A 25,298-nucleotide genomic window follows, 5' to 3' on the forward strand; every position below is an offset into this window, starting at 1 on the left:
GCAAACTGCTAAACGCAGCTGTAACTGCTCAACTTGCTCCTCCTCCACAGTGTGAAATGTTACATTTCCCTCTGACCTCAATTATAAGTCGCACATAAATCATATAAGCTGAGTTCTGTGCAGTTTTGCATGTCTTAAACGACTTTTGATTATTGAAAACTGTGCTAAAGGCCATAATCAATAGGTGGTTTACCTCAACACCAGAACTAGTATTAAATGAAGAGGCATTACACTACACTAAATAACAAAATGCATTTGTTTGATCTCTGGCCTGATGACACGTCCAGGAAAATCCAAGTTGTCGGTTACAATTCATTTCTCCCTAGCAAACTTTCCTAATGTTCCTCACCACTCTGGTAATCTGACTTGTCTGCCCCTCAAATCCTGCCAATGAGCCAGATTGGCTGGTCTGTCATCAGTACTGCCCTGGGACACTGCAGACCCGCCTGGCTTAGGCTAGACTACAGAGAATGCCACAGAGGGTTGGCTCGATTCCCATATACTGTTGAAAAGCATGTCATGCTGGAGCCAAGCTCAACTCCTCGGAGACCCTGCTTACCCCTCCCCCGCACTCCCCCTCCCCCCAGAGAATAATCTATATACAGACTACATTTATAGACTCATACAAGCATAAACACACATAAGCACAAACATGGACATATACACATAGTCCTTCATTTATAGTACCAGCTACAAATGGTTTATGTATTGCTGATGTTATGAGGGTTGTGATATAACCTCTGTTGCTACAATTATGCTAGATTTTTCACTGCAGCTCAAGGGAGACCACTTTTGCCTTACACCTCTCCTCACTCTTGCCAATATTTCCAATTGCAATGTGTTGTGAATCATAAAACAAAACATGTGTTCATGTTCAGTGCTGATCAGGAGGGACGAAAAGACAGCAACATCTATTTGCTGCCCTGATACATTGGCAGATGGTAAGCTGTTAAGTGGAAGTTTAACAAGGTAAATAACAAAGACTGTGGTGGTAAGTGAGAGAGGCAATAGAGTGACAAATGACTACAAAGAAAAGCAACGAGGCATGAATTCACTGTATGTTTCAATGATGGTGGTCTCTTTGAACGCCAAAAAATATGAATGTGCTGCACACAATAAACAATACTATTTAGATCTTCACTACATAACAGCATCAACAAATATGAACAATACTGAAGTTATGACTTTAGCAAACACAAAATAAAAAAGTTCCAATTTTTTCAAACCATAACTTTAGTTTGACGTTAAGTATGATGAATCAAGTGTGCTGAATTAAGTTTAATTTTGAGTTAAGCTCACTTTAGTAATAGGTTCCATGTTAGTGCAAATTCGGGGGAGGGAAAAACTTGTGACTGAATAAAGAATAACCTAAAACTAAGGATTGTTTATATTGAGCAACATTTGTTTAGGACTCAAACGAGGAGGTGTAGAAGAAAATAGAAAGCCAGATTGTCAATAATAACAAAATGGAGCTCATGTTTTCTTAGCTCTGTACAAAGTAGATGGATTTCAAATGACAAGATAACTGCTTTATGGCATATGTTGTGAAGGAATATCACAGGAGATTAGAAAGCATCAGTGATGTTAAATTGTTTCACATCTGTCTTCACAGTAAGAGGAAGATGTTCCAGTTTTGTCTCTCGAAAATAGTACCTGTGGTTACTGCCTCCCTCAGGGAATTGAAGTCATTAAGAACTGTAAATGTTCATGTGAATTGTATAAAAAGCCACAAGATAAAGCATTAATATTGATATAGATTTGGACCATAGATCACATACATGCACATGGGAAAGGTTGAAGCTGTAAATAATAATAAATGGTGTTAAAACCACTGCACTGAGTAAAATGTTTGCAATTATTGCAGAGATGCCGTAGGCCCTTGATGGACTCAATTTTGAAAGTGTCCATCTTTGTCATTGTTGTCTCTGAGCACTTTTTAACAGTTAGGATTCAGGAAAGCATAACAAAAGCTGAAAATTGGACAAGGAAGAAAGATAGTAAGTGAAGAGTACTGTATATAGATTTTGAGTCTGTAATTATCTAGGATAAAAGTGGAGACTAAACAGATGTTAACTGTGTATGTTCTTTAAAGAACAGAGTGTGCTGTCTGGCAGCTCATTGGTGTGCTGGAAATACATAACATATAAACTCTAAGTCGGGCCGCCTTTAGCTTAGCTAAACTTGTGCTTTGTGGCCTACAATCTATGATAATGAGAAACTGACAAATGAAGAGTCTTTTTTTTACTGGACCATTATGAAGTTGAAGTGTGCAGAATACCCTGATAACCTATGTATAGGATTATTATTATTATTATTATCATCATCCTCATAGGGAAAGGTTAAACACTAGCCAACTTTCTGTGACAGAACTTTATGGCACAAGCAAGTATAAATTAAATAGATGGAATACAGAATCGGTCATGTCAAAAGTTCTTTGGTCCTCGTTTTCAGGAATAAGCTAACCTTCATTTCATTTACACTTTACACTCCCCTCTGCCTGCGATTACATTCAGTTTGGGTCATGGTAATATTGATTAAGGGGAGTCCACCAGGGCAGATTTATAAAATGATCTCCTTACAGTAAGTGTGTTTTGTTTAGGATGCTAGCATGACGCAATCCTCCAGGCTCAAACAAAATTGAGGAGCAGAGATGAGTATTTGTACTTGAAATGGAGTTGAAAGAAAAATTCTTCACAGTTTATACATTTTCAGTTGCTATAATTATGCTACAGTTTTTTTATCTTTTTCTGCACTCCTCTCCTTACTTTTGCTGGGGTACAATTCCATGAAAATCAGATTCTCCCAGTAGATGTCCAAATGTCTATTCTTTATGTGTATGTCTGGACAATGAGTGAGAGCAGTATATTAAACCAATAGAGTTCTTCACAACCAATCCCACTCCTGGCCTCACCCAACCTTCTTAGTGTGTACCTTCTGACAGATGTTGCGCATCTGGATCAGACGTAAGAACTTGTTACTTTTGTTACCCCCTTCCTAGCTAGTGCTAGGATCTCGGGATGCAGTGTACAGTTTGGACATGACATGTCAAGCGACTGCCAGGCTGGTGGAAGGCGAACTAAATGAACCTTAGTCTTCTTTTGCCTAGCAAGTTCGTATGTATAGTAAATTGGAGTGCCACAACTAACTACAGTAATTCAAAGCGGTTTACTACATTCAGCTTTGAAAAAAACATCTAGTGCATCTTCAGGATTGGACGAATTGGAAGATGCCAATATTCATGAACTTCATGATTGGAAATACATTTCCACATTACAAACTATACAATTAGCAGATTATCCAGCAGTAAATCTACCACTTTCTCATGTACTACAGATTTAACTTTGGTATCAACAGGCCAAAATGCTACCTTTGATGGCTGCAAGAGGATATAGGTTTATGACTGCAAAAGGCAAATTCAGAACTGTCACCAAGGGTACTTAATGACTGAAACACCTTGATCCTGTGATAGAAAGACAGCAGGGTGGGTATTCTGGAAGTTTGAGATGAAATGAGCCGAAAGACCTTCTTGATCTGAACTCATCTTGTGATCTTGTGAATAGAAGCTCAAGCTGTGGACTCGGCTGTTATTAGTGAAGTATCAACTGTAGAACAACAACTCTGGCTAACAGAACACAGATGATATATGAAGCATTTTCAGGATGTCAACTGTATTTCCATAGGAGTAGTCAAAACACTCTTTATCTTCATCACATTTTCCAGTAGGTCAAAGACAAATCCACCCTGTCTTTCCTTGTGTTCTTTTTCATAAATTGGTTGTATCCCTGCTCCTTCTGTCTGAGCAGAGTATTGGAAATTGGAATTGGAAAGGAGATGACCCCAAGGAAAAAAGGGAAAATGGAGTGAAACAAAGAAATAAAGGAATACCAAAAAAAAGTGAAAGACAGAATACAAATCCAAGAACCTAAACAGTAATGAAGCTGAAAGAATAATAATCAAGAGAATAAAAAAACTGAAGAAATGAATATATATTAATAATAATAATCCTTGCATTTGATACAGCGCCTTCTCACATCTTCTAAATGTCTCAAAGCACTTCACAGAGTATACTGTAAAGTGTAGTCAGTGTATATTTTGTGGGCAAAACGCTGCAGTCAATTAATTGCACACAGCAGTGCACCACAAACAGCCATGGATTGAGTAACCAAATTATTATTATTTTTTAAAAAAAATTAGATTCCAAGTGCCACAGTCTGCCCTCCACTACACGGCTCCTGTATGAGTCTCAAAGGTGAGTATTTAACTACGTTTGGGGTTGGGTGGGGAGGGGGTGAGGAAGGAAGAATTGGGGTTCCAGAGCCCTGGCCTGATCCCACCACCCTCCGCTATCCGGTAGGGGACAGGGTCTTTGAACAGTGATCAGGGAACTTTGGCTGATTTCAGCCTCAACCCAACAAAAGGTTGATGAGGCTAATAGCAAGCTTGACAGCTGGGATCAATCACTCAACACAGAGCTGCGAGGCGGGGGTGGAGGGGCAGAGACTCCATTAATGAATAATGTTTTTTGGCGACCAAGTCACCTGGGTCCCCTGACCCCCTTCACTGCATTTCTCAACAGAGAAACAAAGATTGGTCCTTTTTATTACACAGCGTAATCTTCATTTGAAGTGTATATAGCACAATAAATAGGAAAGAAAAATACAGAATGAAACAATTATGTACTCTTGTTTGTTGACTCTAGCTTTCCTCCATGGTCTCTTACTGTTTTCTGTGTTCCCCCTAAATGCTTTTCATTTAATTTCATTCCATTCCGTCTTCCTTTTGTGTTCTTTTTCCTAAATTGGTCCACTTATCAAACAAATCTCTTGCTATCTTTATTTTAAAACATGGCTTGGAAAACATTGGTATTAGAAATTATGGACAGGATTTTTGGGATGACTGGTACATTTTGAACCAACAAAGGACGAATATGTAGCCTTTACCATGATTAGCTTAGTAATGCAGTAAATGAAGTATGAAAGTACACCTTGTTTCACATAGTAATATGTAACTGAAACATGCCAAATGCATACTTGTATAATACAGCATTGTCACTCTAGTCTCTAAATCTCTTTGGCATGTAATATGGCAGAACTCTTCATTCATTAATTACTAAGCAACAGAATACAGTGGATTTTTGTAGCAAGAATGCAACTAAACCATTGTTAACCATCTGACTTCTCAAAAAGAAAATAGATGCTTGTTTGAAGAGTTATAGATTACTGATACATTCAAATTAATTTGAATATATCATAAATGTCATTAAAATAATGTAGGAGCAGTTTATAAATATTTGGTCCGACATATTACAATATTAAATGTGCTTCCAAATAATTTCAAATCACAAGATTAGTTTGGATGAAGAATGCTATTGAGCCTACCTGATTTCATCCCTCCAGAACACCAAGTCAACCATTCCCCTTATCACAGCATCAAGCTGCTTTTTAAATGAGTCCAGTGTCCTGGCCTTAACCACCTTGTTTCAGTTGTTAATTACTTTCTGGGTAAAAAAACCCTCCTGGTATCTGTCCTGAAATTAACCTTTTGCAGCTCTAAATCTATGTCCTCTTATTTTACTGTCTTGGTGCATGCTAATGTATTGTTCTGTGTTTACTTTTTTTTAATCCCATTTAAAATGTTATACACATGGGTTTGTCTGCAAGAATTGCTCCTTTTTTTCCCCCTGAAAGTGACCGTGCCACACACCTTCTGTGCTGCATGAATAAGTTGGAAGTTTTCTCTAAGTGTGAGATGCACAAGAGTAGCTCAAGGTACTGTCTGCCCAATTTTCTCTCCCTGAAGACCAACTAGTGTGGAAGATCAGAAGACAAGTAACATCTTACCTCGTTGAATCTCGACACCAGACCTTCAACGGCATTGTGCTCCCTGTGCTTGCTGCTAAGAGCTGGTGCGGATGTAGAAGTCTTGAGGGGGGGTGGCTTGCTATGGCAGCCTAAACCAGCCAAGTCCCGGGTCAGAAAGCAGAGGTAGTCGAGTGGTAAGACCTTACGGTAGAGTTCCTGCTCTTGCTCGGTCAATATGCTAGCAATCTCTTCAGGGAATTGAATTAGGTGTCGCAGGTCAGCTAGCTCCTTACTGATCCCAGATACGCCGGATGGCAGCGTGCTAGAGCCAGCCATGGTCATGCAGAGTTGACGCTCTAGAAAAATAAAGATTTTTTTTATCGTGAGTTTCATAGAACATAGAACATAGAGCATAGAACGTTTAAAACAACCGATACCTGAAAGTGAACTATAAGGTTTCAGCTCAATTGCAAGATAAAGTCAGATTGTTTGAGCAGTGTTAAAGGGACATCAAGCAACCAGCGAATATTTCAAAACAATTTAAACACAGAGCTTCACAGCGATATTTATGAAGTTGTCATATTTTAATGCTTTATGAAGAATCATGTGATGTATTTCAAAGTTTTAAAAAACTTGCGTTTGATATAGCAACTTATCATGTCATTGAAACATCTCAAAGCGCTTCACAAAATATATTGTAAAGTGGAGTGACTGTGTATTTTGTGAGCTAACCACGGCAGCCAAATGCGCACAGCAATGTCCCAGACGTTGAGCAATATCTGTGGGAAATTGTGGGACATTTTATGTGTTTAGTGTAATGAAATCTTTCTGAGCTCCCAGCAACCACTAGGGACAAGTTTGTAAGATATCTGTCTTTTTTCCATTGACAAATTCATCCTTTCCTGTGCTAAAACTGTTTTGACTCCTTTACCTTTTACCTCAACCAAGTGGCCATTAACTGTCATTTTTCACTTGACAATGAGCTCTGGCAGCCTATTCATTCATGGAAGAAGCAAAATCGAGAACAATCCCATCACTTTCCTTCATCCACCTTACAGCAGGTAGGGGTCAGGAGCAGAAAGCTTTGCTAATATTTCATCTCCATAAACTCAAGGTTGCTGATAGCAATTGAAATAAGAAATCAACCGTAGACTGTAACTTTAATGTCTACATGGCTTTATGCTGTACCATCAAGGTGCCTTTAACTCACTGGGCCATCAAGGAATCTGTTGTAGCTATCTATATTTACATTTTATTGCAAATTTATGCACATTAAACACCTTATTCTGGGAAGCCAGACTTGTTAATGAGATTTGCAACTGTTTTATAAATATCAAAATGTCAAGTTAATTTGAGATATTCAAAATTTATTTAGCTGGATCTGACATGTTTCTCAGTAGATGCTTCATTAGTGTAAAATGTATGTGTGGTTTGACTCCCAGTGAATACATTAATCCCAATTATACCTTCATTACTGAAACATCTGAGTTTAGTAAATCGTTACTAAGAAATAACACAGCATGGAAAGCTTCCAATCCAAGTTTTTAAAAGCAACAATTTAACTGGGTATTGTTTAACTTTAATTCTGCTTCAATTAACTGCTTGTATTAAACATACTAACATGGTTCTATGTAAATACTTTCTGAACAGAGAATTAAAGAATGTATTTGCAAAATAGTTTCTATCACCGATGGTGTAGTGGTTAAAGGCCATACAGAAAAAAAAGGCAACACATTCAAATCCCAATCTGTGTCAAGTCAGCTATTCTCAGCCATGGCAGCAGTATTAATGATCACACTTGATCGAGTTGGAGGAGTGCAACCAGCATCCGTACACCAACAAACAGAGAATGCTTTCAGGAAAGGAGCAAAACTGGCAAGAAATATACACTAGAATAGAATTATATTGGACAGTTAAAATGTTCAAAACCAAATACTTCCCTGAATAAAGCAAAGTCCAATGTTGTACGATATATACAATTCAATTACTTAGGATAATTAACAGTATGATCTGCCCTATTCAAATAGCTAGCAGAATCCGTGCTATTCAACTACCTCACATGGATCTGCATTATTTAAGTTTCTATTTAACATCAACAACATTACTTACTCAGCCCAGATCTGCACCATTCTAACTATATGTACCTCAGCAACGAATCTTAACAACAGTGTTTTTTTAATCTCAGAAAAATCAAATAAAATAATTTATGAATATAATTCAGGACAAAATTTTAAGTCTTACATACATGGATGTTGTTCTGAAGTCAATTACCATGAACCCAAGCGGAAGCAAACATTGTTACTTTGTTTTTTGTCAATTTGACAAATGTCTGTACATTGTTGCAGTATATAAATAAAAGATGAAGCTTCCTTCGGTCACGGTGAAGTGTGTGTAACATGCTCAAATAGTTTACCACTGGGTGAAAACTCCAACATAGAGTGTAACCTTCACATTCCCCAAACGCTCTGCACTGCTAATTCCTGTTTTAACACTGTGCCAGCAGTTCCAGGCTCAGGCCGTCTGTCATCCGTACCAAATAACAGAAAGGTCAATTCAATAGCAGAGGGCGTATTTGTAACTACTGTCAGAGGATCTACTTTGTCATAGAGGCTGATGTAACTGTCACCTATTGTGTGAAGAGCACTGTGGCATGAATACTGAAATGGCTAAAGCGTAGCACAGGCAGGAGCACGGGACCAGATAGAAAGGCTTTGCTAAAGCTAAACAGAAGCAGCTAATGGAGATAATTATACAGTCAAATGTAGATCAATGATAACCTGATTTTATAAGAACAAAAATACATTTCTTGGAATTAAGTTGTTTTGAAATGATAGACCATAATTTATCAAATATGCATTAATGACCTTGATGTGCCCAGATGTGATGTTCTGTGTTCTTGGTATTTTAACTGTTTGTCTGAATTCAGTTTCTGCCACAAGATATATATTAGTTCATGTATTTGCCTTATCATTACAATACCATTCAAAGCACTTCCCAGGTAATTAATTAAAGTGACTGTTTAGTAAAAAAAACACAGCAGCTTTTACACCAGCAAATCTCCCACAAAATGCATGGAGTGTAGGATACATTAAACTTGGCTAGGATACTGGGAGAAATTCCCTTCTCTTTAAAATAGTTTTGTAAGATTTTTTCACGTCCGTGAATAGGCAAGCATGATCGTGGTTTAGCATCTCATCTGAAAGACGGCACATCTGATGATGCGGAACTTCACTGGAATGCCAGCCTTGACTCAGGTCCTGAGGTAGGCAATGATCAATCAATGATCACCAGAGGAGTACTGATACCAAAACGATAATAATTTATTGCATTTGATATACTATTTTATCTCGTTGTCGATACATTGCAAAATAAATCAGTCGTGGTTCCGGTTCCTTATTGCTATGCAGTGACCCTGCTGGAAATTATATGTGTGCAGAGACTTTAATGAGATAGGACTGGACTTAGCCTTGATGTTCCCCACATGAATTTACAGGTTGACTTTCACTGTCTGTGTTTACACATAAAGATTACTTGGCGTGGCTAGCCAGTGCCTGTGGTATAATACATCAGCAAGATTTAGTATTTTCCCACTTTTTTTACACACATATATGAAATATACCTTAAAAATAGAAACTTGTATAAATACTATAGTTTGGATGGTGGTTAAATTTACTGCTAAGGACATGTTAGTTAGGTCAGTGTATGAGAGAACAGTGACTAGACTTTAGTCAACACAAGTCTCTTGTTAATATCAAACCTTTTTGATCTACAACAGTCCACTTTGCTGCCTGTGATCAAAAATAACAGATTTAAATCAGGAATGTAGAGAATTGGTTATGATTAAAAAATACTTTACAAAGGAAAATAATAGTTCGCAAAATTAGCAAACGCTTAGCAATCAGGAATGGAAGAGTAACACCACAGGCAGAATATCAAATGTTGGTAGAATATGGGGTTCCACATTCCAACATATGGATTGTTTGGATGCTGATAGCTGGTAAAACTCTTCTAATGTGGTCCAGGTGGGGTTTGACTGACTATTGCTGGAAATACAGGACTGTCTGTGTTTTGTCACATCTTGGCAAAGTTATTGGGAGGGTGCCCTGAATAAATAGTTTCATGTCCAGATCAGAATAAATAACCTTATTTCAAACCCGCACTGAATTTGAGGAATAAATAAAATATGCAGACCAATCTGTACAACTTTATATTTTTCATTGGTCAAGATCACCAACCGTAGAAACATAGCATCCTACAGCACAGAAGAAGGCCATTTGGCCCATTGTGCTTGTGCTGGCTCTTTGAAAGAGCTATCCAAGAGCTAAGAGTCCCTCTCCCCTGCTTGTTCCCTATAGCCTGGCAATTTTTTTCTTTTCAAGTATATATCCAATTCTCTTTTGAATGTTATTATTGAATCTGCTTCCAACACCCTTTCAGGCAGTGCATTCCAGATCACTGTGGAAAACAAATTCTCCTCATCTCATCTATCATCTCCTAAATTACTTTTACCCTCCCACTGCAAGTACTTTTACATCAGCTGCATTCATCACTTTTTAATTTGTCTGCTCCTTAAAACAAATCAATTATTTTTATTAACGGAGACAAAATCAGTCAGGTGTATGACTTATACTCTCTTTATGGTGCCAATGTTCTTGGACTGATAACAGCATGTACCTTCACAGGAACACAGTCAATGGATGAACGTCATACAAATTGCCTAATTTATTCCACATCAAATACCTTTGGCATTGGTTGAAAGCAAAGTGCAAGCAATTGCTATTGGCAAACAAAGAGAAATCCATAGCCCCACCCATTCTACCCCTCAATACCCCAGCAGGATTAGGAAACATGGTTAAAATTGGGGAGCAGGTGCAAGCCAAGGAAATGAATCATAAATATTAAGGATAATTTTCAGAAAATAATAATCTTAAAATACGACTGATATGCAAATGTTTTAGCAAAATAAAAAATCAAATTAGAACCTTGTTCTGTATTATACTGGACTCACTAGAATAATAAACCAAATTCTGAAGTTCACGCAAAATGTGTGGATTCTTTACACTGTAGTCAAATATCTGTTTGCTCTCATCTCCCACATTCTGAATTAATTTTCAGATTTCTTATTAAATAAACACCCCCAGATGTGATAAACAAACACATTTTGGTTCATAATGAACTGTTATCAACACAAAAGGCATATCCCGGGCAATCGCATGGACGATATTTGCTTCAGTGACTTAAAGGAGATCGCTAATTATAAGGAGGTTTTTGCTATTTAATTTGTTTACTACAATACCATAACAGCAGGTTTTACATTAACCAATGATCATAATGAATATCATGACTGGCATATCTATGCATTCAGTTCATTATTCTTTGGTGATGTGACACAAATATAAATGCTGCAAAATAATTTGCAGACATACAAAANGTAATTTTGATGACTGAATTCTTTACAGAGATTATGATCATTTTCCAGTCACACACGGACTTACCAATTATCTGCACTAAGAATGGATCTTTTAATGTAGGAAATAATTGTCACAGAGCTTTCTCATGATGCAAATTATTCTTTCTCTGCCTGATCAATGACAATTTTAAAACTTGTGACATACAATGTGCAACTCATCCTGCACATTGATAAAACAATTGAAGTTCTATCACAAAATGTTCTGTCACCTCATGAACCTGTAACATCTCTACACATCTCTCAATTGTGCAAGACCTAATTGGTCTTCTGTTTGCAGTGGTGCAGAAAAGAGAATGTTTCTTCTTTCCACTTTACATGACCTACACAAATTAGTCATACTGCATGGCTCCTATTACATTTGAAGTTGGCAGTACCTCCAATTTCAACTCATGCCAGGGATGTCTGACACATCTGACACAGTACATTTACCCTCAATTGTAATTCCATTAAATTCCTATCTAAAAGCCTTTTATCATTTGCACGTGAGATGCTGGCTGAGTCAAGACTCCTCCAGCCATAAGCCTGGAGAAATATTTTACGTGAATTCAAACAAGCCAAGCATTCCTTAAATTGGTATGGATAAATCCAATCTCCTCTTCTGCCTGAGTACAGCCTGGATGGCTCCTCTATATCCAGTCAGACAGTCAGCCTATTTGGTCAGCAAAAATAAATGTAATCGATAGCCACCACTGTCACTGTTTTACTTGGGCAATCACTGTCCCAATACCGGGTACATGAGAGGTGACATCCCAAGTTACAAAATGATCCTTTGCCAAATGATTTGTTAGAACAAGGTTATTACTTGCCTGACCTCTGCAAAACTATCATATACCACACATAAGAGGTCCAGATAAGACACGAGAATGAAAACTATATTCACGGGTGAAATATGTTTCAATTTATACTGAGACTTCAACTTCTCTGATTTATTATTTCAAGAGCAGAAGCCTGACTTTGCGTTGTCACTCCAGAAAAGATCAGTTCATTATAGGTCAAATCATCAGTTAATCATCATTTGTACTGTTTCTTCTGTTTTATTTTCTTGATGCACACTGGAAGAACCATTATACTTTGGAGACCTTTGTGGCTAACAGAATTACTCTGACCAGCTATCTCAGGGTAACAAGTAAACAAGAGCAGATTTATCCCCTCTAGTCATACAACTGTTTGGGGGATCTGTACAACATAACCAACTTAATACTCCTAGTTATCTCTACTTGACATTGCATAATCGTGTTAGTATCATTTCATAAGTTCAGCTATGAATCAGATGTTTACCTATGGACCCAACTATGAATTTTATTTCTAACATATCAATGGGACATCGGCTTATATTGTTCTTTGTCCGAGGCAGAAATAACGTATTTTCTGTGCTTTTACATATCCTTGTTTTTGTTCAATAAAAAAATTAATAAAACAATAAAGAACATTGATTGAAAAGGTGATTTATAGCAAATGTGAATCATAACTGCTAACATATCTAAGCTTTTTAGATCCAGGAATATCTCACCACCTTTCCCAAAAGGGAATAACTCAAACCAATGTGGTGATTTGATTAATGATTTTGTCCATTAATAATTTTATTGATTTGTCCCAAAGGCCTTTTCAAATCAACCTAAAGAAATGAGCAAGACACTGAAATTAAATTAAAGCTTGTTATTACTTTCTTCAACCGCTGGCACTGTGCAGTGTTATTTATCTAAGAGGTTTTGCTTTTAAGGATTACTGTCACACTCTTGTGTAGTCGGTCAGAAATGATTACAAAAAAATCACAGTAGGAAATTCCAGTCAGGGAGAATGGATACCAAATCACAAGCTTAAAGGAGGGTGAGTCCTGCACGATATAAAACATATTGTGATAGATTAATTTAGAAATAGGTGGAAAATTAGACCAGTTCACAGTGATCAATTTATGATCAACAACATGTGCTTATTATTATTTAATTGTGTGAAACTAGTGCTCTGACTTTATTGTTGATTGTGTCCATTGTGAATGATATACATTCCATATCTCATGCTTATTGTAAGAAGTATTGGAACCTGGAAGGGAAAATACCAATAATAACTAGATGGTAGCAGCCATCTCCTAACTAGGTCGGAGAAGGGAGTTACAAGAATCAGAGATCAAACAAGCTCTATGCTTTCTCTATCCAAATTCTTAGAATTCATAATCTTAAAATTAGAAGAGACCTGGAGAAAAGTGAATCGATAAAACATTTCTTTACACAAAGGGTTATGGGAATAAGGAATGCACTGCCCCAAAAGCCGTATATGCAGAATCAATTGAGACGCCTAAGAAGTAATATGGAGAAAGATGAGAAAGATAAAGAACTGCAATAAAATAATGTAACGACTCAATGTACTAAATGGTCCAATCTTATTACTGGGTTCCTAGTCTTGCTGCTTGATCGAGAGATTCTCATTGTCAGCTGTTCAGTAAAGAAACAGGCAGAGTGGACTGTGTGAAAGATGACTGTGAAATTCTTATCATTGCTTCTTTTGATATAATTAGCTGTAAATAAACTAAGTACTGATTTTAACTTAATGGTAAATGTGAAAACCACTGAAACCCCGGCTAGCCGGACTAATTAAAAAGCGGTTCCGGCATTGTAATTGCTTGAATCCTGCGAGCCAAAGATAGTGAATAAGCTATCAAACCGATATCACTGGCCACTGTGAAGACCAACAAGGACAGTGAGGCTGTTCAGTGCAGGTTGGTGTGTACTATGAGAGTTGGAGGTTGGGGGAATACACACGTACATTAGCCTGAGGAAATTTTTGGTTCATTAAAACATTTTTTTAATTTTTTGGTTTTGGGCCCGGTCCAAAACTAGGTTCAAATTCCAGAGTCCAGCAAGCTGGGGTTTACTGTACATTCACCAATGTTTGGTAACATGGAGAAAGTACTTCTGGAGGCTGACAGGCTTATTGTTCACCTGGTATCGGAAGCCATCTGGGGTGCAGATGGTAACAGAGGTAGGGATCAGGATAATTCACTTCCAGAATTTGCTGAAGGATTGCAGAAGAAGAAACCATACTCTAAAAACAACGAACATAACAAACATGAAAGAAACAGCTGCAAACCTAAGCAAGAACGGAAAGGTTAAAAGAAGAAAAAGTGCACAAAAGCAACAATTGTGTGCTATCTTCTACATCCGATGATTTATATACGGAGCTACAGGAAACACATGAAAATAAAATACTATTGCCTTCGCCAAAGCACTTTAGTAAAAATCTAGGAATGTAGGACAGTTAGGAACCTGACTTTTCCCCTTCATTTATTATCTCATTTGTCGTTTACTTGGCTTAAGAACACACAGTGTTTTAGTCAAAACTGCTTACATATGTTATTTTCGTGCTTGAAGAATTAGTGCAAGACTCAATTCATCTAACAGGAAAGCATTCGCTCTCAGATCTTGATCACTCTGTTAATGAAAATCTGGACTATTAGTATCAAAAAGTGAATATGGATTTACTTAAAGTCTGAATAAATCATACACAAACATATCAGTTTAAGTCTTTATTAAATCTATGGACTAACCCACTGAAGATAATTGTTTTATATTGGAACTGGTAAATTGATAAGCATGTGACTGTGATTTTTGCTTTTAAATATTTTAGGGTAATTTACACTAAACATTTTTGCAGCAAATTGCTGTGATTTTTGCAGTGATTTGCTGCAAAACATGCAACATAAACTTGGACTGATCCAGTACGAATCATGCTGGAGTCTTTTTGCCAGAAAGACCTTAATAAGGTGGATTTAGAGCATTTGGGTGGATAGGTCTGCAGTATAAACATATTAGGTGTGATTTGAAAAGGCTCCACTCCCAATTGCTTGCTTGAAAGTAATTAGCCTGTCCTCAGGGCAGCCCAAGAACTATTTTTAATGTTAAAAAGATCCCGTCGCAATTCTAGCTGTTAAAGCTGGTCACTGGATCTGCACTTTGTTATAGTAAGATTGAGAGACAAATCCCTAGTTTGGGAGTTCTGCGAATATAATGGGGACTGAGAAGTATAAAGGCTTCCTGCTTTGTTTTATTTTGTTTTACTAATGGATGCAAAGTCAGTTTGCTTCCAGCAGTATAAACAGAGTGATACAGTGTGGTATTGATTACATTTTATACATTACATGCACTAAAAAGGAAAACTATAAAGTACACCACGGTTTATAGTTATAATAATAGAAAGGTTCAAGAATGATTGAAAATGTTTATCCTGGCTAGATTCTAAAAGTTGTGAATGTTGAGATGACCCTCTTATAATAATAATGACCATTTTCCAACAATAAGATTGGGGGTTCATTAATATTCTGTTGGCATGCACGCACACACTTTGGACTAAATCTGCAATCTCTTTTACTGTTTCACATTTCACAGAGCAAGCTTGTGGAGAAACAGACAAAGAGAAATATGAGTTAAACAGGGCAGGTATATAATGGCAGCTTTCAGTGGAGCAGGCAGTACGTTGATTGTTTAAAATTTAAGTTACAATAGAAATTACAATATTACCCAATCTCCTGTCATTTAACCTAGACATGCTACTTCTTCATAAAGGCAAAAAGCTTATACATTATGACACTCTTAAGCCCTTTATCCGTATCCGTCTCTTGATACTTACCATGATTTAGGACCATTACAAAATGAAGAAAAAACACAATGAAGTGCAAGGAGGAACATCAGTCTAGTTTCCAGCCATGAAGTCATACAAAAAAGACCATTATTCTGGCTCTGTATCAAAAGACCCAAAGTTGGCAAATTCAGATCACTTCAGGTTCAAATTCACAGACATAAAGAAAAGACAGGGTTTAAGTTGAGAGAAACCTGATGTTTTGATACGTGTCGGCACTAACATTTGTTTATAATCTATTATTTTCACGTGACTCATCCTGGGCTGTTTTGTATTTTTGACTAGCCATTTAATCCAGATTGCCAAGTCCCTGGTGCAGGTCATATGTAGAGGCAGAATTGCGTATGGTAGACTGTGTATGTCGTGGTGGGGGGGTGGGGGGAGGGTACATGGACAAAGAAACGTAAAAGAAGGGACAAAATAATTCCAAAAAGGAACACTATTTTACCTTGCCTCTAATAATAACAAAGTACAGAGCTCTTCAAAGTAAAGCAGTTAGAAAACCTGGCTTTAAGTCTGTATTATTTTGCCCACACACTCCCTGAGAAATGTCTTAATATAAACCTCCCCTATTTGCCTTCTGCTAGAGCGCCAAAGATTGAATGTATGTTCCCCTTCAATTATTGGACTGGATTGGATAAAGCATCTGACATTCCTCTCATTTGATTTCAAGGTTGGAATATTGTTCCACATTATCATCAAACCAAAGATAAAATTCAAACCCTCATGAGACTGGTCTTTGCAACTGTGACAAGTAAGACATGATTTGAGTACCAAAAGTGGTGTTGTGAAAGTACAGGAGAACATTTCAAATAAACAAATGTCAAACATAAACTGATTCAAACTACAAGAACTGTAATGGACCAAATCAATTTTAGATTGGAATTGGTGCTTGTTATTTTTATACAATGGTGACAGATGATATTGAACAGATGTTGCATTTTGCGTCCTGAAGAAATCATGGAGAGTTAAATAAGTAAAAGATTAAATAACCAGTTCATTCTAGTCAAATCAGATAAACATTTGTGATGGATTCTCTCAAATTCAATCTTGCCTCCACAGCTTCTTTCTCTGTGTGTAACTACCATTCTCAACTTCCCTGCCTACTTCCTTCACCTTCCCTATTATTGACACAGCAGTGTTATCAATAAATATCTATACTTATACATGGGGATTATATGATATTTTGGTGTTCCTACTCAGGTAGTCATCTTATTCCTCATGCCTCCCAGTTTGAACTTGACTAGCCTCTCTTATGTATGCACCAGGTGGCGCCATCCTATGTATCAAAGATAACTCAATCTTCACAAAAGCACTCATTTGTGGTCACAATTATTTCTTCATGGAAAATATAATAATAATCCTTGCATTTGATAGAGCATTTTTCATGTCTTCAAGATGTCTCAAAGCGCTTCGCACAATAGACTGTAAATTGACTGTATATTTGTGGGCGAAACGCGGCAGCCAATTGCGTACAGCAGTCTCCCACAACAGTCGTGGAATAAGTAACCAAATTATTATTGATTGTTTTTCTTAAAAGGATTATTATCAGGCGTGTGGAGTAAGGAAACTTGCCCAAGGTTTTGCCCTGCCAGGAATCAAACCCAGGTCTTTCACTTGCGAGGCAAATGCTTTAACCACTGAGCTACAGGACTCTATTGAGAATACATTGAAAACACACGAGCTTTGGAAACATTGTCAATTTTGGAGATGACCAGTTTTAAGTAATGTTAATTGTCTTAATTAGAATGATCATTCATTTTCAATACATCCAAAAAGGGCAGGTGATCCAATATTGCATCAATTTAACATTTCCAACAAATGACTTTATTATATCAATCTATGATCCATCTGTGAGTAAATATTAGACCTTATTTTTCTCTTTTAATTCATTATTAATTTCATGTTGGGGTTATGATTATTGATGCAGTAGAATTTCTGCACTTTATGTAGTTTACTGCCAGACTACTCTATAATAATAATAGTAATAATAATAATCCTTGCATTTGATATATCGCTTTTCACGTCTTCTAGATGTCTCAAAGCGCTTCACAGAATATGCTGTAAAGTGAATTGATCATATATTTGTGGGCGAAATGTGGCAGCCAATTGCACACAGCAGTCTCCCACAAACAGTCGTGGATTGAGTGACCAAATTATTATTGATTTTTTTTCTTAAAAGGATTATTATCAGTAGTGTGGAGTAAGGAAACTATCAAGGTTTCGCCCTGCCTGGAATACTCTTGTATATTTGCTCAAATTCTACCTTATTATATCAGTTATTAGAAATACAACAATAAAATTACATTTGTATAGCGCCTTTCACGTCAAGAGGACGTCCCAAGGTGCTAAACAATCAGTGTTTCGGACCCGAGCTGGGGGTCGGGATCGGGGAGGATGGAGGGCAGGGAGGAAGGAGGGTGACTGAGGGCATGGTCTAAGAAGAGTGTCTTGAGACAGGTCTTGAAGGAGGCAAGGGAGAGGGCGAAGTAGAAGGACTGCAGAATTAGACTGAAGAATTATTGTTTTAGGAGTAAAAATATCTATATGCTTTGAAAGTAAACATCTTCCACAGTCCAGGGATTAAACCAAAGTCTTATCATAAGGTACAGACAATGAAAAAGGTAACATTCATTCATCAATAACATTTATTACAGAAGCAAGGATACTGTCAAAACAATTCATTTTCAGAATAATAAACTGTCTTTAGGATGCTCTCAGAGATAAGAGAATGTGATGCCATTATAGTAGCAGAAGACATTACAAATCCCCTTGTAAAATACTAAACTAACTAAATATTCACACACTGAACTCAACAAAATTCCTTGATTTCAGCTTTGTACTGCAATATTGTGACTATACATACAATTGAATAACAGGTGGAATGTAACATGAATGGAGTTCAAATAGACAATTTCCTTCTGCAAGGAATGCCATTCATCATCACACTGCAATAAGCATACCAAAAACCCAGTAAGGACCTTTGTAGATTTCTAACCATTTAGATTAAATTTCTGTTCACCCTAAATTTGTCACCAAAATAAAGTACAAATAATAAGAGGCAATTTAAAAAAAACCTGAAATCTCATTTGGCAGAAACCTTCTTCCAGTGCTAATTATACTGTGTATAGACAGGGATTGCTCCCATTCTGCAAAATGAAAGTCTGAATCACAGTCTGTCAGTGATTGAGCATAACTTACCTTGAAGAATTATTCTAAAGTCATATCAAATTACACAACACACTAGAAAAAGCAGATTTAAAAAAAAGCACCAACTTACTTATAAAGGAATCATCCATCGTGCTCTCATAGCTGAAAGTGACTATAAGACTACCTCGAATCAGGTACTTCAGGCTCACAGATAATAACACAGCACACTTGCCTACATTAATCGTCAGTCGGCAGCTGCTGAGATCAATGCATCACACTGTGACAAAAACACATATCTATCGTGCTTTTTGCAAGCTACAAATAAGACAGATATGTAGATGCCCTGGCAGGCGGTCAGGTTACCATCACTTACAGATAAAAGCACAGATAGAATGACTCCAAAGGAGGGCTCTCACACATCACACCAGTGACTCATGTCCTTCAGCTAACACACAGCATTGGCAGGCTGTATACACCAGATCATATTTTAGCTCAGACGTGACATTCTAGGTTATTGCGTCACTGGTTTTAACTAACCTGCAGACTGCATGATTCATCTCCTTTCTTCATTAATTTTCATCATGCTTATCTTTCTTCTCTCTCCTTTCCCACCTCCATTTGTGTAACTGGCCTTTAACCAGCACTCCAGGTCTACAAATCAAGCCCTGCACCATTCTTCACCCAAGAGAATATTGTACTGTATACAACTTATTCTCAGACTTGGTTAGATGCAGTGCCAGGAATGAATAAGAATGAAGCATGTTAACTGCCTCTTTTATGTCCCCTCTCTCCCTCCGCCTACCCTTGCTGACTCAAGACCTATTTTTTCAACCAATATTTAATACAATATCCCTGATTTTCTGTTGCGTTGTGGATCCAGCAATATGCAGCTACCATGAGGGTGGCTTGGAGAAGGAATTAGGGAGCACACTTGGTCGCTCCACCATTCTGTTGCTCATTTGGTCCATATGCAAGTGTGACTGATAAGAGATTAGCCCAGTGTGAGCACAGTCTTATCTATTGCAGTATATGATACACATATGCTGTTCATGACTCAACAGTAAAATAGCATTGGCTTTCGATTATCAGCAGATCAAGAAGCTAGTCTGGTTCAAGATATTTAATTATGAAATAGAGGGACAAAACGGGACATTTACCCCTCAGACAGAAACCCGGCCCCTGGCACTTCAGAAATGATTGAAGGAATCTACTGCCTGATGGTGAAATCCAGCTTCACTCTACAGAAACCTGTTTAATTTATGGGAGATCACCATGAAACGGATTGAACCGATTATACTAGAAGTTACTATTTGCTGGAGATAAGCCCATTTAGGCTCACAAATGTAACCCTACTAGGAGTCCAACTTTGAAATTACTTACATTCTTAAAAATCTATTATTTTAATTCAAAAAATGTTTTTTTTCTTTTTAAATATGGCAAAACATTTTAAATGAGATTGCACTTGATCATAAAGTTGAGATGTGTTTAAAAGAAAGGTGATAAAATGAATTATTCACTGGGCGGATGTAAACGTTCTCTATCGCCTTTCTATACTGCATCATTTGGGTGGTGGGTGATTTTGACATCCTGTTGTGTGGGTTTTATTATTATGTTCGGACTTTCCAGTAAATCTAGAAAAGCAGCACATGCCATATTATGTGCCTTTTAAGACTGCCATATTTACAAACATTGACATAAAAAAACTTCCTTGTTTTATGTAAACATTGAGGTCCTTGTAATATTGAGTTCTGGGTTACCAAGCTTCTTAACGATCAGCTCCTTAAAGTAACTCTTCATTTCTGAAATCAACCTTCCATTTAATTTGGTAAACCATTTAATGTAACCCTTTCAATCACATAACCCACATCACAATTTAGTCAATCCTAAAATATCTAAAGCCTTTGCCACTGGTTTCCTTCCCACTAGTTTGCTTTCCTTGCTAGAGTCATTCCGAGATGCTTTGTTTTTTCATTTTGTTGTCAGGCCACATAAACAAGGAAGCGATTATAAGCGGCATTTTGAATATGTGTCCCTGGCTCAGTTGGTACTGTTCTCATTTCTCAGTCACAGGGTGCGGGTTCATGCCCTACATCGGAACTTTAAATCATAAGTTTTCTGATACTCCAGTCCAGCACTGGGGATGCATTGCATTGTTGGAGATATTGGCATTCAGATGAGTCATTAAACCAAGGTTTCATCTGTCTGTTCAGCTGAAGATCCTATGGCATTATTTGACAAGAGAAGGAAGTTAATAATTCCCGAGATTGGTCATTCCCTTGAACCTTATTTGTGGAAACTTATTGCTATGTGTAAATTGGGTGCTTCATTCGCCTATAAGTTCGCACTTTACAGAAAAAACATTGTTTGAGGCTTTGATGCTTTTAATGAAATAAGAAGATATATCAAAGGCAAGGATTATTTTTGTCACCCAACAGTCAGTGGGACACAATAGTACAGGTAAACTACATCTCCTGTAGATCAGAAAAAAATGCATCAAAAATAGTCAGATATTTCCTTAGATGACTTGTGATACAGTGGATTATAGTATTTCACTGAATAATTTGCAGGTGCCCAAAATAATGAATAAAAATGTGATCATCCCAGGATAATAATCAAAATTAATGGGTTGAATCAAACAGATTCACATCGCTTCCTGTGTACTTAACCTGAAATAAGAGGGAATTAATAATAGAGGGTATCTGTGTGGAAGAAGTTGGTATAAAAAGTTGAGAGAAGGTAGAAATGGTGACTAAATGTAATATTTTGACCAGCACATTCTGTAGAATGATATTTGAGAAATGTAATGGAATTCATTGAAAGTGCATGGAGAACTATTGAAAGGGCTTTGGCAAAGGGGTAATACATAGGACAACCGCAATCTACTGTATCTGTTGCACTAGAGATCAACTCCAACCATTTGCTTAAAATAAATACAATCACTAAAATTTATGATTCCTCAGTGCAGCCAGTTTATACTCATAATTAGCACCCGAGGGATAAAGAATATTTTAATCCGCAAGACTAGTCAGGATGGAGAAGATAAAAAATTACAGTGTTATTGTTGTGTCCCGTCTTTTCCATGTTATATAACTGTACAATTCCTTCTGCCTGATCACAGTACTCTAACTTAGCAAAGGTTATGGCAAGCCTAAAGGGCACCAATTTTCATTTGAAGAACAGAAATGCAATTTTTCCCTCTACAAATTGGACCCTCAGAAAAAAATATGGTGAAACACACAGCTTAGCATGCATCATATCAAATCTTTCAAGACCCACAGGGGATCTCTGTTGCTGGCACAGACACTCCTGCCTATTTTGTCCTGAAAAGGCAAATCTGAGATGTTTGTGGTAGCAGTTTCACAGCAACAGTAGCAAACAAAGTGAAACTCAGAGAGCAGTTTGTGGCTGCTCTCCAAACAACAATAAAATTACATTTGTAGAGCGCCTTTCACGTCAGCAGGACGTGCCAAGTCGCTGGACAATCAGTGTTTCGAACCTGAGCTGGGGGTCGGGATCGGGGAGGGTGGAGAGAAGGGGGAAACGAGGGTGACCGAAGGCACAGTTGAAGAGGAAGGTCTTGAGACAGGTCTTGAAGGACCCTTGACGTGGACTCTTGACGTGGAGTCCTGTAGCTCAGTGGTTAGAGCGCTTGCTTTGCAAGAGAGAGACCTGGGTTCGATTCCCAGCACGGTGAAACCTTAGGCAGGTTTCCTTACTCCACATGCCTGATAATAATCCCACAAAAAAACGATAATAAATTGGTCACTTCAATCCACAACGGTTTGTGGACACTGTTGTGCGCAATTGGCTGCCGCATTTCACTTTCGAATTCACAGTCAATTCACTTTAAAGTCTATTCTGTGAAGTGCTTTGAGATGTCTAGAAGACCTGAAAAGCAGAGGGTCGCAGAGGTAGGGGGGGGAGCAAGGCCATGGAGGGCTTTGAAGGTGAGGACCAGAATTTTGAACTGTATCCTCTATGTGATGAGAAGCCAGTGGAGTCGGGCGAGGATGAGGGTGATAAGGTCACAGAGCCTGTTAAGAACATAAGAACATAAGAATTAGGAGCAGGAGTAGGCCATTCGGCCCCTCATCCTGCCCCGCCATTTGATAAGATCATGGCTGATCTTCAGACCTAACTCTAATTACCTGCCCTATCCCCATATCCCCCTATCGCTCTGTTTTTTAAAAATCTATCAGTCTCAGCCTTGAAGATGTTCAAGGACTGAGCACCTACAGCCTTCTGGGGTAGGAATTCCATAAATTCACTACCCTCTGAGTGAAGAAATGTTTCCTCAACTCTGTTCTAAAAGGCTGACCCTTAATTTTAAGACTGTGACCCCTGGTTGTAGATTCTCCTACCAGGGGAAACAGACCCTCAGTGTCTACTTTATCCAGCCCTTTAAGAATATTATATGTTTCAATCAGATCTTCCCTAATTCTTCTGTACTCTAGAGAATATAGCCCTAGTTTATTCAGCCTATCCTCATAGGTCAGTCACCTCATCCCAGGAACTAATCTAGTGAATCTACGCTGCACTCCCTCTAGGACAAATAAGGAGACCAAACTGCACACAATACTCTAGGTGTGGTCTCACCAAGGCCCTATACAGTTGCAGCAAGACTTCCCTACTCTTGTACTCTAAATCTTTTGCAATGAACGCTAACATGCCGTTCGTCTTCTTAGTTGCTGCTGCACCTGCAAAATAACTTTTTGAGACTGATGTACAAGGACACCCAAATCCCTCTGAACACTAACACTATCTAATCTCTCCCCCTCTAGAAAATAATCTGTTTTTCTATTTTTTCTACCTAGGTGAATAACTTCACACTTCCCCACATTAAATTCCATCTGCCACCTACTCGCCCACTCCTCTAGCCTATCTATATCCCGTTGTAATCTTTTTGCATCATCCTCGGAGCTTACTCTCCCACCTAGTTTAGTGTCATGTTGCGGGAGAGGACACGGGCTTCAGAGTTCTGGATGATCTGCAGTCTATGGAGGGAGGAGTTTGGGAAGCCAACAAGCAAGGAGTTTGTGTAGTCAAGCCTGGATGTTATGAATGCGTATTTGAGAGTCTCGGCGGCCTGCGGTGTGAGACAGTGGCGCAGCCGGGAAATGTTGCAGATGTGGGGGAAAGCAGAGCGGGACATGGCATGTATGTGGGATATGAAGGATAGTTGAGGGTCAAACAAGACACAACTGTTTAGAAGTATCTGCCATTCTAAAGTGTGTCATGGTTCAGCACGACTTGTCAGTGCATTTTACACAAGCAGGCTGTTAAGAGGAATGACACACTGCCAATTGTGATCTTTGCTTTAGTTAATGTTACCCTTATTATGAATCGCAGCAAGTCCATACATAAGGAAAGTCATGCACACTCCTTGCCTCTCCGACGCCACTCTACAGGAAACATTACTTCAGTTTCTATTATAAGTTCACGTGCTCAAGAGTACCAGAAATTAGACACTAGGGAATAAATGCCATAGCTTCTACTAGTGCCACTTTCATTTAAATAAATTGTTATCAGCTAGTACAAGGCTCAGGACAGAAGGCTACTTTTAACGACCAAAACATACTTCTGTCTTAAAATTGGAATTCGCACCTTGTTGAATGTGTTTTGCTTTATATAGATTGCAAATGTAAAATAGATTAAAGGTACTGGAAAGGTCCTTTGATTTAAGTCTTTGTCTTTCAGCCTTAGAGCAATTCTGCGAGATACTGTGATGCTCTTGTTCAAGGGCAAGGACACTTGCTGACAATGCGGCATGTGTTCATTGACCGAATCATTTATTCTCATTCAATAATAGCTGTGTCAAAGAATCCAGGGGATGTTCCATTTAACCTTCAGCCGATACACAGGATCTTTGCAAAGGAATACTATTCCTTGAAATCTTTTACACAAAATGCAATTTCAAGCTTGAGATGATTTGTGGGCTTGCCTCCAGCTGCAGATCATTTTAAAAATGCACCCTTAAACGTTATCGGATGGTCCATTGTTTTCAGATCAAATTTCTTGAATTTGAATTTCTAAAACATTGGAATATGAAGAATGCATTCTATATTCAATGTTTTAGAAATTTAGTGATCACATATTTCTTATTTGGAATTTGTTTTAAGAAATGCCGTAAATTACAGATGGAATTTTGCAGATCTGACAATCAAACATTCCTTTCATCAATCGGTTTCTTCAGCTACAATATCACCCAGTATATTTTACTGGAAACACTCCCCATAATGTAATGCAGC

At 37.9% G+C, this 25,298-nt stretch overlaps 1 protein-coding gene across 1 annotated transcript in view; it reads right to left on the reverse strand.

Moving 5' to 3' along the window:
- The window catches only part of plce1 (phospholipase C, epsilon 1), a 122,811-nt gene that overhangs the window by 36,562 nt on the left and 60,951 nt on the right, over positions 1-25,298 (reverse strand). The window contains 1 exon segment of the mRNA XM_007896684.2: positions 5,841-6,157. Coding sequence (XP_007894875.2) covers positions 5,841-6,157 — 317 coding nt within the window.

Source organism: Callorhinchus milii, unplaced genomic scaffold, assembly GCF_018977255.1.
Source record: "Callorhinchus milii isolate IMCB2004 unplaced genomic scaffold, IMCB_Cmil_1.0 Scaffold7, whole genome shotgun sequence".
Taxonomy (NCBI): domain Eukaryota; kingdom Metazoa; phylum Chordata; class Chondrichthyes; order Chimaeriformes; family Callorhinchidae; genus Callorhinchus; species Callorhinchus milii.